The sequence below is a fragment of the Lepus europaeus genome, chromosome 9 (genome assembly GCF_033115175.1).
Source record: "Lepus europaeus isolate LE1 chromosome 9, mLepTim1.pri, whole genome shotgun sequence".
In the NCBI taxonomy this organism is placed as follows: domain Eukaryota; kingdom Metazoa; phylum Chordata; class Mammalia; order Lagomorpha; family Leporidae; genus Lepus; species Lepus europaeus.
This window is the reverse complement of record NC_084835.1, coordinates 3,103,149-3,116,197: the sequence shown is the minus strand read 5'-3', so window position 1 is coordinate 3,116,197 and position 13,049 is coordinate 3,103,149. Positions and strand designations below refer to the sequence as shown.

The 13,049-nt window shown below is 52.0% G+C and overlaps 1 protein-coding gene across 1 annotated transcript in view; it reads left to right on the top strand.

The window, feature by feature from the left end:
- The window catches only part of SUMF1 (sulfatase modifying factor 1), a 74,221-nt gene extending 67,181 nt beyond the window's left edge, over positions 1–7,040 (top strand). The window contains exon 9 of the mRNA XM_062200349.1: positions 6,057–7,040. Coding sequence (XP_062056333.1) covers positions 6,057–6,167 — 111 coding nt within the window. The 3' untranslated portion in view covers positions 6,168–7,040. The remainder of the gene's footprint in view (positions 1–6,056) is intronic.
- Positions 7,041–13,049: the final 6,009 nt, after the last annotated feature.

Genomic DNA, 13,049 nt, shown 5'->3' with positions numbered 1-13,049 from the left:
CATCTGTGTTGGTCTCTTTCCTTTCTTAGAATATCTTTTTCTACATTTGGTATCATTATTGCTGTCTTCATACATTGGATTGGGAAACATTGCCTCACCATCCATTTTCTGCAAAAGCTCACATAAAATTACCATTATTTCTTCCTGAAATGTTTGACAGAATTTCCTGGCAGTGGCATTTGAGCCTGGAGCTATAACTATAATTTAATTTATTGAATAGATGCAAGACTATACAAGTTATCTGTTTCTTCTTGAATAAGCTCTGATCATTTGTATCTTTTTGTCCATTTTGTCTGAATATTTGAATTTATTGATATAATCTCTGCCTTTTCATTGAATATGTAGATCATTTTTATTTAATGTAATTATTGACATGGTTGAGTTTAAGTGTGTCACCTTCCTGTTTTGGTATTAGTTTTCCTGTTTGGTCTGTTCTTTTCTCTGATACTGTCTTCTTTTGGCTTAAGTAACTTTTAACACTTTATTTTCTTTCTTTTGGCTTATTACCTATTACTTTTTAAAAAAATATTTATTTATTTGAAAGAGTTACAGAGAGAGAGAGCAGAGAGAAAGAAAGAGAGAGAGAGGTCTTCCATCCGATGGTTCACTCCCCAGTTGGCCGCAACAGCCAGAGCTGTGCTGATCTGAAGCCAGGAGCCAGGAGTTTCTTCTGGGTCTCCCACGTGGGTGCAGGGGCCCAAGCACTTGGGCCATCTTCTATTGCTTTCCAAGGCCATAGCAGAGAGCTAGATTGGAAATGGAGCAGCTGGGACTTGAACTGACACCCATATGGGATGCTGGTGCTGCAAGCAAGGGCTTTAACCTGCTGTGCCAAAGCGCCAGCCCCAGTGACTTAGTTTTGGTCCTGGGCCAGGCTGGTTGGCATGGCTGCAGTGGATTCTGATGATAGGTCATGGCTCTGTTGAAGTCCATCCAAAGTTCAGTTGCCTGGGGAGATGGTCTGGAAGGGAGGCCAGGAGGCAGTGCAGCGTCCAGGTCAGAGTGGACTTGGGCTGGGGTGGCAGGGGCAGGAGTCCTGTGTGCCCCACAGTGAACTCAGTTGCCTCAGGGTCTCTGGGAACACCCTGCGTGTGCACAATCCGGATACTGACAGCAGCCTTCTGCGTAGGACTGTTGGGAGGCTTCAGTGAGTCAGTGCACGTGAAGCTCCTAGACCAGCTGCTGTAGTAAATATTCCAGAGGTATCCGTTGTGTCCATTGCTGCTGTGGGATTAATCCCCATGAAGTCTTAGTCCACTCCGCAGCCTGGAGGACGTGCTCCCCTCCCTCCAGGACAAGTTGTTGGTCTGGTGTCAGAGGCAGGAGCAGGGGATGGGAAACCAGTGGATCTGTGTTCTGTGTGATTCCCACTGTGTGAGCTACGATTACCTTTAAAATGCAAGACCCCCTTATGAAAAACCACATTTCTGTCCCGTTTGATTTCAGAACTCCACAGCTGGATGTCTTTATCTGGAATGGACTGCTCGCGAGCCCAGGGCCGTGTTCTCAGCACAGATCCTGAGCTCAGTTTCACGCAGTAATTAGCCGTTTTGATTAAACAGGGCTAAAACAGGCACTTTCCACTACCCCTGTTCTTCATTAGCAGTGTGACCCATTTTTCAGACACCCAAAGACCTTACGTCCTTAAGAACCACTTTCAGTGCTAAAAGTAGAAGTGGAAAAAAAAGAGCAATGAGGACATTCATAATCAGGCCATTTACCTCTTTAATTACGTGCTCCATTAGGTGCCCAGTATTGGAATTTAAAATGAACGGCCTGTGAATCAATGTTTGCTGAGGAATGGGTGCCTTTGCAATGGAGCGATGGTGGCAGCTGACTGCTCTCCTTGCTCACCTCCGTGGTGAGACCTGCTTCTGCAGTTCAGTTCTTCGTCCTTGTTTGGGGGGAGGTCTCAGGGATCGCTAAGATCTAATGAAGATCAACAACTCTCTGTTGTTGCAGAAACAAAACGTTTTCATTCCAGAAAATTTAAAAAGTAAACAATAAAGATGAAAATAAAAACCATTAATCCCGCTTTCTGTTTAAAAGGTTTATTTTTTTAAAAAAATTTGTTTGAAGGGTAGAGAGATGAAGAGAGACAGAAGCAGACGTAGACAGGTAGACAGGTGACTTGACAGATCTTCCTTCCACTGGTTTCACCCCACAAGTGCTCACAGCAGCCAGGGCTGGGCCAGGCTGAAGCCAGGAGCCAGGAATTCACTCTGGGTGTCACAGACCCAAGCACTTGAGCCATCACCTGCTGCCTCCCAGGGAGTGCATTAGCAGGAAGCTGGCTTGGAAGTGGAGCCGGGACTTGAACCCAGGAACTCTGATACGGGATGCAGGTTCCCGAGTGTCATCCTATCTGTGAGCCAACTCATCCTGCTTTCCGACAAACCCCGTAGATTGTATTCTGCCAGACCGTTTTGTGTACCTGTATTGGCCAGGGTTTTCAAACATGGCAGTGATCACTGTCTCTTCTGTATCATGGGTCTCGTGCCCTCCCCTGCTAGGGCTGCAGAATCCTTCTCAACACCATGCTTGGGGCAGGTACCAATGGTTCAGCAGACTTGCTCCACCCTGGGCTTTGTGGCATGCAGACATGTACCGTTGGTAATGGCAGCCCTGTGTGGTGTCACCAGAGAACCCTTGGATGGCCTGGTTATGTAGCAAATCTGTGTCCATATTCAGGTGCTGGCCCGGGCTACCACGAGTCCCTACAGTCCAGCGTGAACTTTTCAAGCTGACTGTGCTTCTGTTGTGTTAGAAGGAAGCAGCCTAACCAACGGGGTAGCCTGAGAGAGCCCAGTTAGTCCTCGGGATGGGGATGTTGTGTTTAGTAAAAGGTATAGTCACAGAGTGTCCAGTTCTCTACTTCTTAAAGACGAAGAGAAGGGTTTGAATGTCATTCCCTTATAGATCCACTCTGTCCATGAAGGAGCAGATTCACAGGGCCTTTGCCCAAGGCCAAAGAGCTTAAGAGTCCTGGATTTTGCCCTTTCTGGTGAGCAGTTTAACAAATGTTTGCTTTTTGCTGGTGCATCTGTGTCAAGCCCCAGCCCCTCTGTCTGCCCAGCAAACTGTAATGCGACTCCACCCTTCTGACCTGCCCACGCTTCCTGCTTCTTGTCCTTGACCGTTCTAGAGCCCACCCAGGCTCCTGCCACAGCTTTTCCCTGGGATTCTCATCTCCACGCCCTGGAGCTGCTCGGCTCACAGGTCTCCTCCTGCCCAGGCCGCTCTGTCGGAAGGAGACCCCCGGGCCCCTTTCTCACTCCTGTGCTTCCTTCAGATGGTTTGGCCGGAAGTGGTTTATTTCTTGGCTGACTACTCCCTGTTGAACGCCAGCTCCCTGATAACAGGTGCTTTATTTGTCTTGCCTGACCGTATCCCTCATGCCTAAAATAGCATCTCTCATATTGTAAGCGCTCATGTGTTTAATGAATAAACAAAACCAGGCTCTGACACGGTCAGGCTGTGGTCTTGCTGTCCTCTGAACTTGGCTGGATTTTTCCATTTTCATGCCTCTGAGGTCACTGTTTTCCCCGCTAGTACTCCTTCCTGCTTTGTTTCTGGCTCCTGTAGATCGGAACTTCTCGGAGTGTGGCCCACGGGCTCACAGCATCAGCAGTGCCAGCACGCTTGTTGGAAAGGCAGGTTCTTGGACCCCACCCCAGCCCTGTGGAACCCGAGTCTCCGGGTGTGCGGCCAGGAGCAGGCCTTTAAAGCGGCTCTCCCTAACCACTGCCATCATTGTGCACACCCTCCCAGGTCAAAGGTCAAAGTCTACCTTCTCAGAATTCATTCCTGAAGACTCTGGGATTCTACCAGTGATACTTTCTTCACCTGAATTCTCCGAAGCTCGGAATTGTTCGACCCTAGCATGTTGTGGAGCTGATGGATGTGTCACTGTTTGCTCCACCAGCCTGTGGTCTCTGCACAGACAGACAGGCCCAGGCTTAGATCCACCCTGCTCCCTGTGTGCACACAGCTGGTGACTGGGAGACACTTGCCTGTGTCTCGTCCTGTGTGGCCCAGTCATGGGACAAGAATGTCAAAGGCGCCTGTTAGTCGGCCTCCCCTGAACTTGAACCTGCTGCAGTGTGGAGTTCACCTCATGGGCGTGGTTTGCACGGGGGCCTGGGCAGGCCACAGAGTTGCTTCTGGAACTAGCGAAGCTGGTTGTTTCCCATCACCCTCTGTGGAGCAGGGTCTCTGCCATGTCTTCCTGCGTGGTCACCTGCAAGAGTGTCTGTTGTGTGTGCATCACACCTGGGAGCAAGTGCCATCAGTGTTGTATTATTTATTTTTTTAAATTTTTATTTATTTGACAGGTAGAGTTAGACAGTGAGAGAGAGAGTCAAAGAGAAAGGTCTTCCTTCCATTGGGTCACCCTCCAAATGGCCGCCACGGCCGGCGTTCTGCGCCGATCCAAAGCCAGGAGCCAGGTGCTTTGCCTGGTCTCCCATACGGGTGCAGGGGCCCAAGCACTTGGGCCATCTTCCACTGACCTCCGGGCCACAGCAGAGAGCTGGACAGGAAGAGGAGCAACCGGGACTAGAACCTGGCACCCATATGGGATGTCGGCGCTGCAGGCGGAGGATTAACCAAGTGAGCCACGGCGCCGGCCCCAGTGTTGTGTTATTTCAAGCACATTTTTTACTCATCTTCCCTCTGCCTACCCCAGGAATGGTAATACATTCTAGTCCTCTCTGGCTGCAGAGGAAATGAGAAAATCGGTTGCCGTTGTTTCACTCTCCATTGAAGGCAGAGCGCGTGTCTGTGTATTATGGTGGAAATGCGCCTGGGAGTTTCCATGTTAACTTTAGAGTTTTTATGAGCATTAGAAGCATTTGCGTTTTGTGAGAGAAAACAGAATAATAACTTTAAAAAAAAAAAAAAACAACTCTTGCGTGCTGACCTGTCCTTCCCTACCCCCAGGTTATCTCTTCTTTGTGAGTTCCGGCGTTACTCAGCACGATTCTTTGTGCAGAGTCTCTCACCAGCCGGCGGGGCCTTGGGTTCTGTTGAGCCCTCTCAGAGTCTGCTCACCATACGCAGGGTGCCTTGTGCGTTGTCGTTCTCCACTGTTTGGGATCAGAGAACAGTCCCAGGCCACAGGAGTGCCATGTGTGGTTCTTGCTGGAAGCTGGGAACCCCCCTTTACCAGCTCTGTGATATCGGGTGGCTTTTAGTCCCTCTGGGCTGTTCCAGTCAAATGAGATGGCAGATGGCAGTGCCTGGGGTGAACCGGCTGCTCCTTGCTTGTGTTTGTGTTCATGGGCACACTGTCCCTGTTGTTTGAAAACCACACAGATATAAAACAAACCACAATGTGTGGCTTCGTGCTTACTGTGACTTAGACTCCAGAGGCACAGGAGACCAGTTTTAAAAGGTGCTACACTTTGTGTTGCTAAGCTTCCTGTTTGATTGTTGCCAGTGTGTTGGCTATTAAATGATAGCTTCATGTTCTCGGTACTTTCTCAGTTGCTCTTTATCTTTATGCTTGGTTGAATGTCAGTAGTTACTGCGTCCTTAGTGTGGCAAGTGTGAAAGCCTGTTGCTCCAGGGTCACTGCTGTGTGGAGTGGGGAGCTATGCAGTTAGCTAGACTGGGGTCGTACAACATGCACAGTTTTGTATGCTGGTGTTTCCATTGAATGTTTGAACATGAATTTCCTACATCATGAGCGTCATGTAAGGACGTGACTTTCGATGGTTGTTTGCTCTTCCATCAAATGGATGTGCCCAGACGTCTGTAGTCATTGGTCATTGCGTTGTTCTTCCTCGCTGTTCCAAGTCCCGCTGGCACAGGCATCTCTGTGCTGCATCTGTGTTCCATTGGCAAGACGAAGGGTGCTGGGTAGCGTGTGGCTAACTCTTGAGCGCACTGCCCCTCATGCCCCTCCACGTCCAGTGTCGTGAGGGCAGGCTGTGTGCCAGGCGTCTGCAGGCAGCGGCGACTTCCCACCTACGGGGACTCTGCACAGGCCCTGCGCGTGCAGGCCGCTGGCTGGAGGCCCCTGGGCACTCACCTTTCCTGTTCTCTCTGCGCAGTCCTATTGCTACAGGTACCGCTGCGCCGCCCGGAGCCAGAACACACCTGACAGCTCCGCCTCGAATCTGGGATTCCGCTGTGCGGCCGACCGTCTGCCCAGCACGGACTGACAGCCAAGGAGAGCCTTCCCGAGTCCGAGACGTCGGGACCAAGCTGTGCTCAGCTTCCCTCAGAACTCCATACGATTTGTGCCAAGTAGTCCCACCCCCGAGGTGGGCCACACACCTGCCCCACGGCCAAAGGAACTGTCTTACAGACCCACTCGCTGACCCGCGAAAGTGCACGTGCTTTTGTGTGGCCTGTCTTTGGACACCACTGCCCTGCTTTACTTTTGAGAGTCTTTTAGGGAGAAAGAGGAGTACAGGGAACCCTGAACAAGGGGTGGTGAGAGCCTGGGGCCCAGCATCTGTCCCTTGGGCCTTGGGGCCCCGATCCATCAAACGGGGGGATGGAAGATGGCTTCCGAGGCTCTGAGCTCTTAGATTCTGTGAGTGCGATCAGCTTCGATGGTGACTGCGCAGTGAGAACTGACGCCAGGTTTTTTCGGCTGTTTTTCCCCGGTTGAATGTTGGGTGATAGCAGTCACGGAAAGTCAGAGCTCGGCGCTGTGCTGTTTTCAGGAAGGGAGAGGCCGACGCACGCTTTCTGTTCCTGCTGCACGGTGTCCTCCCGGGGAAAGCAGCGTCCCTCACGTCCTCACGGTGAGTCCCTCACGGCCGGTGACGGCGTGCTGGCGGCGTCCCGGGCCTCGGCTGTGCTCTGTCTCTGACGTTAAGTGCCTTTGGTCCAGGGGTGGCTGGCAGCCCTGTTTTCCCCTCACCCCCAAGCCTTTGCTGAGTGAGATGTGTGCACAGTTCCAGACGGGGGAGAGGAACCCTTGGCTTCGCTGTGTTTTGTGATAGAGAAGTGGGGAGCCTTGGTGGCTCTGGGACATCCTGAGCCCTGAATCATGCACTGTGCTGAATAAACTGGTATCTGCCAAACCGGGGTCCCGCGTGCTGGCTGCCCCGCCCTCCCTGGTCCGTGGGTGTGAGTGACCCTTGGTGCAGCTTTGCACACCACCTCCTGGTGTTTTAAAGCCTTTGTCCTGGAGAGCAGTCATGGAGCCTGTTTAGCCAGGGTGGGTAAATCACTCTGTGGGTATAAAATGTTTCTCTGCAAACTTCCACCAGTTGATGATTAATCCTAGGCAGAAGAAAGAAACAAATATTTGCAGGAAATAGCTAATGTAGGAAATGAGGTATTTTATTTTTAAAGTCACCAGTACTCCAGTGCAGTTTCTTCTTCTTCTTTATTTTTTTTACTGTTTACCTCCCACCTGTGTATACTTTTTATGTTGTTATATTTATAGGGTGTGTATTTTGAATTCTCTTGTTAATTAGCCTTACACGGCATAAATATTTTCGAGTGTTTTTGGACATAGTCTTTGAAAGTGCACTTAAGCAGCATATAATATTGGCATTTGAAATAAGCTCTTCACTGCAGAACTAAGTATGAGCAAAATGACAATGCAAGGATTTTTGGTTTCAATGCTAAAGACAATGTTCCTGAAAAACCTTTCCTTCTGCAACACTGCACACAAAAAAATAAAACTCCCGGGGAGTTGGGGAGTCAGGGCAGAGACAGGGGAGTCGGGGCAGAGACAGGGAAGTCGGGGCGGAGTGTTGGAAACACTCCTTAGGTCGCCTCTGCCCCTGCCCTGCACCTTTGTTTGCTAATTGTGAGCTCCTTCTGCACTGAAGACACACTAGAAGCAGGATGGACTGTTTAGCCGGTGCGCTGGTTCCAGGACTAAAGCCCTTGTTGTTTTGTTCTTCCTGTTGTCTCGGGAGTGGGGTTGGCTTCCTGCTCTTGTTTCCTGCCCCATGGAAGTGGGGAGAAAGTCTGAGCTTTGTTGTTGCATTGGTTTGGTCCTGAATCTGGGCCAGTCTCTCTTTGTCACTGGGGCACGTGCACATCTGGTTGAGTGGCACGCAGGCGTACCCTCTTTCTTGATGCCTTTAAGCATGATGAGAAGGGGCCAGAGGTGGACGGTGGTAATCAGGAATGACATTCCCCTCTTGGGACACGTGGCACTGCAAAGAAGCCTCAAGCCATGTGTGGCTCAGCCTGTGGCTTACTCTGGAGTGCAGGCCCATGTCATACAGACTTGTTGTTCTTCTCTCCTTGGCGTCTACCCTCCCTGCTTCCTGGATGAAGTTTCCTAGCTGTTCATGTGACTCTTTAGGAAAACAGAAATGGAAGGCACACTTGTTATGCAAGTGTTGGGTGGGAGGCGCAGGACAGCGCACTGGAAGTTCTGTCGTCCAGGGAACGCCTTTACTAAGAGAGCCATTGGAGACGAGAAATATTGCGATAGCTTTGCATCTGTGGGATCCTAGGATTCTGGTCTTCTTATTAACCACCTTTTCTAATTAGATGGTGTTTTCATCCTTGTTTTACAAGTGGTAAATAGAATTCTTAAAAACTAAATGGTTTGTAAGCCAGAGAGACAGACAGAAATCCACATCTACTGGTTCACTCCCCAAATGGCCACAAATGCTGGGGCTGGGCCAGACCTAAGCCAGGAGCCAGGAGCTTCTTCCAGGTCTCCCATGTGGGTGCTGGGCCCTAGCATTTAGACCATCCTCCGCTGCTTTCCCAAGAGCACTAGCAGGGAGCTGGATTGGAAGTAGCGCATCTGAGACTTAAACTGGTGCCCACATGGGATGATGGTGCTGCAGGCGGCAGTTTAACCCACTGCACCACAGTGCTGGCCCCCCAGGCTCTTTCTAAAGGGGCTGTCACTGATCTGTGCTTGCCCGTGCCCTCCAGAAATGTCTGCCATGGCTGCACGGTCATACAGCTTCCAGCAGGAGGCAGATATTTGCGTTTTGGAGCTTTTAATATTTGCATCCAATTCAGAGTTAAAAAGCAAACTCTGCGAAGACCCCATGAATGGCTTCTGCAGCCTGTGCGGTGCCACTTTGCAACCCAGGTTATGAAGGTTCTTCCTTTGATGGAGCACAAAATGTCAGGAGTTTGTGTCTGCAGAATGGCACGTAGTGTGCTAGGAAGAAGTGGGCCGATGGGAGGGAGGGCACTGGCTCACCCAGCAGTGCCTCTTGAGACTCCTGTCCCCTCCTGTCCACGGCCTGTACTGGGCAGCCCGGGGTGGTGTCTGCAGGGCCAGGGATAGCCCGTGTTCATGACCTTGAGTTTGCAGAGCAACATGGGAGCTCAGCGGAAGTGTTGGTTTCTTGCAGGTTAGTTTCACTTTATTATTAAAACTTCACTCTCTGGAATACAAACTTCCCCAGAGCAGATCCTGGTTTTATAGGCTCGCTGTTCTGCAAGCAGAAAGCACCCTGGAAACAGCTAACTGCAAGGAGACCTTTCCTCCCTCGTCTCTGTGCAGACCATCAGAGAAGAGTTTAATTACTTTTTGATAAAGCAAAATCTTTATGGGCAGTTCTCAGGTAGGCTGTGAAATGAGAGAATGAAACTTGCCCCAGTTAGGACTGGAAAGGTCAAAGGCTTGGCCCCAAGGGCGGGCATTCTTCAGCCCCAGATCAGATTGGAATCTGCCCCGACATGGTTGTCGGCTCCATGGTCTTCATGGCGAGCTGGCTGGCTGGGCCCACAGCATGGAGTCGGAGGCCGGGTGGGGTTGCTCTGGGCTCTGGCCATGTCTGACAGAGTCCTTGTTTCCCTGACCGAAGGAGGTGGACAGCTGATTAGACCCAGCCTTTCTCAACATGTCAGTTTGGCTGCCCGGCAGGGTAATGTTGGAAGCCTGAGCCCACGCTTGGGTGGAGAGCACCGGGCTCACAGCCTCTCGGGGAAAGGGGAGAAGCCCTTCCTGGCAGGTGGTGCTGATGGGAAGTGTGCCTGCGGCCACTCCGGCGCCTGTGGGGAGAGCCCTGGGTGGCTGCTTTGTCCAGATCTACAATCTTTCTGTGCCCCAGGCGCTTGCCAGGTAAGATTGTATTTGTTCACCTTTAACTGTACTGTGTTCGGTCCTGCCATGGTTGGCAGCTCAGCAGCTTGGCGTGCAGAGGTCTGGGACCCTGGCCCTGCACCACTGCTGTCTCACTTTGGGCTGTGATGCCGTCTGAGGTGACGTGGGGGTGACAGGAACGCCTGGAGACAATGCAGGAAGGAAGTCTGGGTGCTTGGGTGGGTGCTGCCATGGTGCTTGTTCCCATGCTGCCCATGCAGGTTCTCCTTGAAGCTGCAGGTCTAGGACAGAGATCAAAGTGAACTACCAAGAAAAAGCAAAGAGACCATATAAGAGCATGACCTTGACCCCATGTCAAACATAGAAAAAAACAACCCAGCATCCCCAGACCTCTGTTAGAGCTTGAATTTGGAGACAGCCTGATGCTGAGTGGTCTGTCTGCCCGCCGGGTTCTCAGTCAAGGGGAACCTAGGTCTGGCCAGTGCCACGTACACTGTGGACTTCTGAGGCTTTTGCTCTGGAGCGCACGTCACAGAGAACTGGCAGGTTTCGTGCCGGTGTAGACATTCTTGGGCCTTAAATGAAGGCAGAGGGAGCCAGGAAGATGGTGATGGCTTGTGGCATGCTCCCCGAGCCACCTGTGCTTGCTGGAGAGCCTGCTTGCTGAGGGGCTGCCTCATGGCCCAGCGTCCTCCTTCTCATTCAGGCCGTCTCCAAGGCTATTGGTCCAGGATCTAGTTCCAACTTGCTAAGTTACCAGAGTTAAACACCAAGAGGATATCCAAAAGGGGGTGGTTTAGAGTTTGTCAGACAGGACTCGCAGGGTTGGTGAAGTGGACTTGATCAAGCTCGGGTTCTCCAAGTGTGATCTGCGGACTTCCCCCGCCCCAGGGTCTAGAGCCCCCTTCCAGGAGGTCTGTGATTCAGAACTGTTTATCTTATGGCAAAGTTATTTGCCTTTAAAAAATATGTATTTGAGACACAAAGCGCCTGTCTGCTCGTTCAGTGATGAGCCAGGCTAAAGCTGGCAGCTGGCAGCGGGGAACTCGGTCCAGATCTGCCCGTGTGGGTGGGAGGAACTCAGCCACTTGGGCCATCACCGCTGCCTGCCAGAGTCTGCGGTAACAGGAAGCTGGAGTCAGGGGCTGGAGTCTGGAACCAAGCCCAGCTATGCCAGTGTGGGGTACAGATGTCCTAACCTCCAGGCCAGGGCCCGCCCACTTGCCTTTTCTGTTCTTGTGTCTCATGAGCGTGCAGTGAATTTCCAGTGACTGCATGCTAAGTGGCCCGATGGCTCACTGGCTGTGACCTTGTTTATTTTTATATTTTAAGACATCCTCTGGCTTCACTGTTAGTGTGTCAAGTGTCTCTAGATTACCAAGGTTCTTGGGGGTCCTTACTTATTTCTGTGGGGTTACAGGGTTCCTGACATCAAGAAACTTGAGCGTTGGTGGCCCGGGAGAAAAGCCAGGTCTGAGAGTGCCCGAGTCTGTCTCAGGAGAAGTGGCCCCTGCACGTCTTGGGGCCAGTCGAGGAGAGTTGGGTTCAGGTGACCACCAGAACCAAAAGAGAGCACTTCTAGGAAGCTAGAAGCTAGTGAGGACTGCTAGCTGCACAGGTGAATTTCCTTCCCTTTAGCTAGGAAGAGCCACCAAGAGCTGAGGCGAAGCTGGTCAGCCTGGAATGGTCAGAGAGGAAGCCCTGGAGATGGGCACGGACCCAGGACCAAGAGCTGAGGCGAAGCTGGTCAGCCTGGAATGGTCAGAGAGGAAGCCCTGGAGATGGGCACGGACCCAGGACCAAGAGCTGAGGCGAAGCTGGTCAGCCTGGAATGGTCAGAGAGAAGCCCTGGAGATGGGCACGGACCCAGGACCAAGAGCTGAGGCGAAGCTGGTCAGCCTGGAATGGTCAGAGAGGAAGCCCTGGAGATGGGCACGGACCCAGGACCAAGAGCTGAGGCGAAGCTGGTCAGCCTGGAATGGTCAGAGAGAAGCCCTGGAGATGGGCTCGGACCCAGGGCCCTGCTGAGTCGTCAGTTTCCTGGGAGGCGGCAATGGAGGACCAGGCCTGTGTAGGATGACTGTCCCTGGGCTGTGCTCAGCGATCCTGTAGCTGAGATCAGTCTGAATGGAAGGACTCTCTACGGGGTCCCATGAGTACGAGGCTCACATTGGGCAAGGTTTGCTGACCAGTGTGGGACCTGCCACCTCATGGTGGCTGTGGAACAGAGCCAGGGAGAGAGGTCAGAGCGTCACCGCGTTGCCTGTCTGCTGTGGGCTCTGTTGGCAGGGGCTGGGAGCGGCGGCCTGCCCCTTCTGTCTCCTGGCCGGCCGGCCTTCCAGCCAGCATCTTGGGCTCCTGGTAGGTGCCGGGAGCTGGGCTGGATGCCTGGTGGATGCTGTCTGGTCCAGCTTGTGGAGCAGTCTGCGGGGATTTGGATATTTTTGGTCGGAATTCCCAACAGGCACTCAGAAAAGTAGGTCTTGGTGTCTGCTCGGGGCCCAGGTGATGTGGCTCAATCAGGACTTGCACCAATCTCATGACTTCTGCTTGGGGTCGGGAGGGGTGGGTTGCAAAAGGGATTTCTGGGGCAGGAGATGATGGCCTGGAGGACAACACATGGCAGGAGTGAGGGGCAGGACAGATGCGAGGGTTCTGCAGCGAGGCTGTCTCGGGGAGAGTTCCTAGGCCGATTTAGTCCTCAGACTTAGAAATTTCTAAGGAGGGGCTTCTGTGTGGGACGAGAGCGTGTAAACCTTTGCCCTGCACTAAGTGCTGTCCATGGGGCTGAGGTGGATGCTGAGGCACGGTGTGCTAATGGGGTGCTCCAGGTGAAGCCTGCATTTTCCAAAGGAGTGTATTTACCACCCTCCTCCCCTCCCCAGTTTGTCCCACCTCTGTTTTATTTATTTATTTTTAAAGATTTATTTATTTATTTTAAAGGCAGAGTTACAGAGAGGCAGAGGCAGAGGCAGAGAGAGAGAGAGAGAGAGAGGTCTTCCATCTGCTGGTTCACTTCCCAGATGGCTTCAATGGCTGGAGCTGGGCCGAT